The sequence below is a fragment of the Siniperca chuatsi genome, linkage group LG14, assembly GCF_020085105.1.
Source record: "Siniperca chuatsi isolate FFG_IHB_CAS linkage group LG14, ASM2008510v1, whole genome shotgun sequence".
NCBI lineage: Eukaryota > Metazoa > Chordata > Actinopteri > Centrarchiformes > Sinipercidae > Siniperca > Siniperca chuatsi.
Genome location: NC_058055.1, coordinates 11,240,102 through 11,246,203, shown reverse-complemented (window position 1 = coordinate 11,246,203; position 6,102 = coordinate 11,240,102). Strand labels below are relative to the sequence as shown.

General features: G+C 41.0%; 1 protein-coding gene across 1 annotated transcript; it reads left to right on the top strand.

Moving 5' to 3' along the window:
- Window positions 1-950: 950 nt before the first annotated feature.
- On the top strand, window positions 951-5,983 carry atf5a (activating transcription factor 5a). Its single transcript, XM_044223825.1, has 4 exons — window positions 951-1,182; window positions 2,196-2,444; window positions 2,766-3,954; window positions 4,046-5,983. The coding sequence occupies exons 2-4, from the start codon at window positions 2,303-2,305 to the stop codon at window positions 4,230-4,232; spliced, it is 1,518 nt and encodes a 505-aa protein (XP_044079760.1). The 5' UTR covers window positions 951-1,182; window positions 2,196-2,302; the 3' UTR covers window positions 4,233-5,983.
- The last annotated feature ends 119 nt before the right edge of the window (window positions 5,984-6,102 follow it).

Below are 6,102 nucleotides of genomic sequence, written 5' to 3'. Positions count from 1 at the left end.
CATCGACCAATCAAATTTCACATGTAGCTGATTCCAGCCAATGACAGAACGACAGTCTGAGCACGCGCAGCCAATCGCTCTGTGCGTGGACCACTGATGCAACGGAGATGCAACAGACGTCTACTGAACAACAAGTGCGTTGTGAATCAAATAGTCCCCCTCCAAAACAATACCATGCCGGGTACAGTCTCTGAACTTTATTGGTGTGTATTTGAGAGCCGTGTTCACGTAAATCAAGCCTACCAGCAGGACAGACATTTAAAGGAGCAGTCTACGCCGTCGAGCACAGAAACTAGCGGCACTGCCCCGTCTCTATAGCAACAACGGGCTATAGCAAAAACAATGGCACGGTGTAACGCATTACAGTAATGCGATTACTTTTCGGATTACTACTGATATATAAAAACTAAAACCAGTAGAAACCAATTGTTATTTCCCTTCCGCTTCGAAATTTCCCAGTTCCATTTAATTAGCCTATTGACCTATTTGTCCTCTGACTAAAGGTTATTTCCTTCAGATTTTACAGCTAACCTTAGGTTAGGGTACATTTTAGCAACCACCATCCTCTTTTCCATGGAAAGTTAACTAGGCCGACTGTACATAGTAATTTTAATACATTTAAATTATAGCCTAAGTTTGTAAATAACGTTTCAACTGTTGCCTTTCTATTCACTATTTTCTGCATATTTCATTTTACTCAACGGAGCAACGTTTTGGAATTTAAAAAAATACAGCCATTTTGTGGCTGTATTACAACAGTCGTGCAAGAAATTACAATTAACGCTAATCATAACGTACTACATTAAGTGGCATTACTTTTGACACAAGCATCAAGGAACGAGTAAATATCTAACGGAGCCCAGCAGTGAGTTTGTGGGATGTCCTTCGGTGAGAGATGCGGCGGGTGGGGCGGAGGGATCTACACTCCGCAGCACGGTTTGTCCTGGTGACGCAGTTGGTTGCTAGGTGTGAAAGAACTGATGCTTTCTCACAATTAAGCAGCTCCTCAGTTTACAGGTCGACCACAACAAAGGAACAACTCGTCCTTTTTGCGCTGTCCCGGATATTCCGAGCTAAAATATGGCTCTTTAAACTCGTGAAGTAGTTAGACCCGAAAATAAGTCGTGCTTTGCTTTAGCAACGCACCCCCAAGCGCTCTACAGTTTTCTCTGCAATGATGGAGTAAGTCAAACTCTCTCTGCTCTCTATCAATACAGCTGTGTTAAGTTTGGTACTGTGATGTTGTTACAGTTGTATATGCTTGTATGTCACAAGTGGTTATAGTTGCGGAGTGCTTTAGGCTATACAATTTCTTCTATTTTAAGATCTTCACTTCTATTGTAATATCTTAATACTATGAAGATATTACAATAGAACAAATAGTCTATGAAGTTCATAGACTATTTGCTAAATAGTTCATGCTTCTTTAATGACGTTCCTTGGGGGGTTTAGGCTGTTTTTGGTGCTTTGATAACAGTGCGGCAGGGTTAATATCAGATAGCTGTATGTTACTATGTGATGGTAATTTATACTTCATGTAAATGTAGGCTATATGTTCTGTAAACTGGAGATACAGTATCACATTTCTGTCACTTTCAGTCGTGTGTTTTGCTTTGGGTTTTCATTTAGATACCACCTTATTGTCAGCTAAACTGCTTAAGTGATCAAACAGAGGTGATTAATTCAAAAGGGACACGATTGGGAGGAGCTGATCTGCATTAATCCGATTTAATGATCAGGGTGTCTCTCACTCAGAGAGTTACTCTAGTGCTTCTTGACAACAGCTGGGCCGTTGACAGCGTCACTACAGTAGGTCCCACGTGTTTTGAGGACGTCAAGTGCATTTTGCTTTGAGGCAGGTCAAAGCCCAAAGGACAGAGCTCTCACTTCTGTATCGCTGACCATGCCAGTTCTGAGGGTTGGTTTTTGAAATAGTTTCTTTTCATGTCTATTTTAAATAATTGATACTTGTATTGGATACTGATACATTTTTAAAGGTGCATGTTTAGGAGAGTTAATTGCCAAAAACCATGATGACTTGCAGGTGATTTTGTCAGTGTAGCCCCTCCATCAACAGACTGAGTCATGTTAAGAAACTTGCTGAGGGCAGCAAGTGTGATATTCCTGATTCCATCAGAATAAGTTGTATCTTTCTAGCAGCACATTTCTGATCGTTGTTTCTGTTTACCCTGTAGGTTTCATTATGCTCACCCAGCCCTGCTCTCCGTGGCCCATCTGTCAGACCCTGCTTGCGCTCAGCATATGCTTGGACTTGGACTGAATCAAAGCATCAATAGACAAAATGATGGCAACATCAGCTCCTGTTTGGAAGACACTTCGTGTCTGCCCGGCAGACCCCCTCGCTCTCTCTCACCCACAGGCTAACCACAGCCAATCACAGGGGTGCAGGGGGGAGGTGTCAGAGGAGAGTCAGCACTTAATTGGTGAGTTGCAGCTAGTATGCTTTTTTATATTTTTCCCCATTTCAGGTGGGCTCGGCACTGCAGCACATTCGTCCTTCTTGAACAGTAAGTAATGAACTAGCTACGTCTAATATATTGATGTGCTGCAACTATATTTTGAAAAAACCTTGCTTTGCATCTACTATCGTCGATCAGATTGTGCCTTTAGAAAACTACGTTGCTACGTGCAATGTTGGATGACTGATATTTTTATAACGTTTGCATGAACGTTATTATTTAGCTGTAATATTTTCCTCCACCGAACAGCTTGTAACGACTGCATTTATTTTCTCTCCTCAATAGGTAATGGTCTCACTGACTGGATGACGGAAGAAGTGGATTTCTCCTCGTACCTCCCAAACCCTCCTTCCCCTCCCTCCTCCACCAATGCCTCCCTTCCCCCTTCACCCCTTCAGAATGATATCCAGGTGCCCTCTGACTTGGAGGTCATGACCTCTCTGCTGCAAGAGGAACTTGCACAACTAGAGGACTACTTCCTGTCTGAACCACTGCCAGAGAAAGGGCCGAGGCTGGGAAAATGCGACAGGGGTCCACTGCCGGCGGGTCCTCAGCCGTTCAGTCAGCTGCCATATGCATCATACTCTACATCCAGCCAATCGGAATCCAGCCCGCTTCTTGTTACCCTGGCAACCGGAGAACTGGACCTGCTGAGTATCTGTGGCGGGCCCATTGGGCGATCCAAACTTCCAAGACACGCCCCGTACAGCTGCAGTCGCCCCAGTGGGTGTGGTAGGAAAAGAGTTCCTGATGGTGTGAGGTTCAGTGAAGGCTATGATAACAGTTTGTTGAGTTCCAAAGGAAATAACTCAGGTAACTCAGCGGTGACCCTTACAGGTAGCTATGGCTGTGTAGAGGACGAGCAGCTGGTAGGGAAAAGCTACTGTCTGGGCAGTGCAGTCGAGGTCAGAAGATGTGCCGCTCTACCAAAAGAAGAGAAAAATTGCTGTTTCAGTCAAGATGTCATAGGTGGTGCGAAGGTTGTTGGTGGTGGATTTGGCTTTGGTGGATCACTTGATGTCCCACATAAGAAAGAGGATCTGCTGATGTATAGCATGAGGGAGGTCAGCGGAGGCACTGGTAACAACGAGGTGCTGAATAGTATCAAAGCTAGTGTGGAGGTGACAAAAGCCACCGTTTCTTGGAAAACAGAGAGCAGCGAAGTTTGTTATCTTCCAGCAAACCCACAGTCTGAGGCCTATCATAGCTTCTTAGGCAACATCAACGAACAGGTGAAATCAGAGAGTCTACAGATAGCACAGCATGATTTACACTGTAATTTCCTGGAGGATCAGGGACCAGAGTGTCTTGTAATGGCTAGGGAGAGTCTGAATGTGGAGTCTTCAGGGCACAGACAAGCATGCAGGCTGAAGGAAGACCACTGTTCTGTGAAATACGAAGTCGACATCATTCCAGCTGAAGGCGGCGAGCGCAAACAGAAGAAGAGAGATCAGAACAAAACTGCCGCTCATAGGTAAGTATTAGTTTCTGCTTGATCAAACAGAACTTTTGACATGATTTCACAGGTAAAGATCTTCATTTAATCTTTGTTTTGCTCAATGCAGGTATCGCCAACGAAAAAGGGCGGAGCTAGATTCTTTGGAGGAACAGTTGCATTGCCTTGAAGGGAGGAACCGGGAGCTCCGAGACAAGGCAGAGTCGGTAGAACGTGAAATCCAGTATGTCAAAGACCTGCTGATTGAAGTTTACAAGGCCCGTAGCCAAAGGCACAAGCAGGACACAACAGCGTAACACCAGGCTTCTGCAATTACATTTAAAGAGGGCGTAACAGGGAAAATGTTTGTGTCTTTAAGATTGTCCAGAATTTAATGTTTAATTTTTTTTTCATGGTGGGTGGGGTAAATGCATGCTTTGCTAATGTGAATAATTTTTTACATTTTAAATCAACACTTTATCCAATGCTTCCATTGCTTTCACACTCTAATCACTCGAGCCTGCACTGTGGCATTGCAATGCTTTAAATGACAATCATTCTTAACAGATCTCACACTGCGTGAATCTACTAAATCTACTAATTGAAATAGGGAAGTAATGTTTAATATTTTTAATAGCCTTACATTGGAATTGTTGTCAGCAATAGAACTTAATGTTTTTTTCTATTTAAAATTTTTATTTGCAATTACTTTATCATCTTTTTCAGTAGTTGAAGTACTCAAAAATATGTTGTTGGTGTCAACATGTGAAACAGCAGTATTTCATTTTGCGCACATCTTTCAAACCAAATACTTTTCTAGAATAATTTCTACCCTCCCTTGAACAGCAAATTATATTTCAATTGCTATGAATATTTTAAAATATTAGAATGATGGTTGAAGATGTATTGGCTTTTACAATTGTGGAAAGAACTGCTGAGAAGAGCAAAATGTTTTGAGCGTGTAGATTCTTTTTTCCCCCCTTTTCTTTTTGCTGAAGGTCAAACATCTATTTTACCTTGCTTTGTTAGAAATGTTACTTTGTCTGCTGTATTTACATTTGTTTTATTTTCCTGATATTTGCATTATGCAAATTATGTGACCAAAAGAGAACTAACTTATCATTTGTACTGTTTTGAAGGTGGAAACTGGCATTTTATTGTGTTTGTGGCAATTTGTTACATTTTCTTCTGTTGCATTTTGCAAATTATACAATCTCTTTTGCAGCTCAGGATATGCAATTTGTCCTCCAGTTCTATAAATGTCAGTGGATGATTCATGGCAGGAGACTACAGACTTCTGTCCTTCATTTTACATGGTAAAGATTTCACTGCTATTGACATAGGCCTACAGGTTTTCCTGAAAGAAAGAAAAAAAAAGGTTTTCTTATGTACAAATATTGTAACTAGTGGAGATTTAGCAGCCCCCCTATGCATGTTTTTCCATGAACATACTCTCTCTCTCTCTCTCTCTTTGAATAGAAAATGTAGGATTTCAGAACCAAGTCGGGAAATATTTCTCTAAACTGCTTGTTAAGGCAATAAGTTTTATAGGCCTCTGGCTGATCTGCACTAATTTGTAACAACTTTTGTATGTTCAGGGAGTGGAGTGTGTTAGCCTTTTCTTTGTAGAAAATTAACTGAAAAAATCTCATTAGATTATTTGATAAGGCTTTTGCAGTGTTAGCTTTGGTGTAAGAGGACATGTCTAAATTATTTTCCAGTTCATTAGTTGCTGAGCAAATACCCACTACTGTTACTGTAGTTAAACATGCCTATGCCGAGGATAGATTTTTTCTATGCATATTTATTTTAAGACAATCTTGGATATGAGCACTGACTTTTATTTATATATTTATTTATATTGTTTATTCAGTTTTTGGCAAGATATTCATGTCACATTGTTTGACTGTCCTGCGGTGTACTATCAACTCCGATTGTTAAAACCAAAAATATGAACAGCACATAAGGCTTTGTAATTTCAAGTTAATTTTATCATATAGGCCTATGCATATTTCTTTGTGAAACGTCAACTTTTTTCCTTTCAACAATAAATTATGTCATCAACTCAGTCCGTTGTGTTTTTCAGAGGTTTTCTCTCCGAGTTGGGGTTATTGAACGGAAATTATTTTGCCTGCACCGACTGTTATAATAACCAGATTGCAGTCTGCTGTCTAACTGAGCTTGAAA

What these genes read in the sequence shown, in the direction of transcription:
- atf5a (XM_044223825.1), top strand. Translation starts at nt 2,303, where the DNA reads ATGATGGCAACATCAGCTCCTGTTTGGAAGACACTTCGTGTCTGCCCG. An exon ending in GGAGAGTCAGCACTTAATTG is followed by an intron (nt 2,445 to 2,765) that starts GTGAGTTGCAGC and finishes TCTCCTCAATAG; the next exon opens with GTAATGGTCTCACTGACTGG. An exon ending in AACAAAACTGCCGCTCATAG is followed by an intron (nt 3,955 to 4,045) that starts GTAAGTATTAGT and finishes TGCTCAATGCAG; the next exon opens with GTATCGCCAACGAAAAAGGG.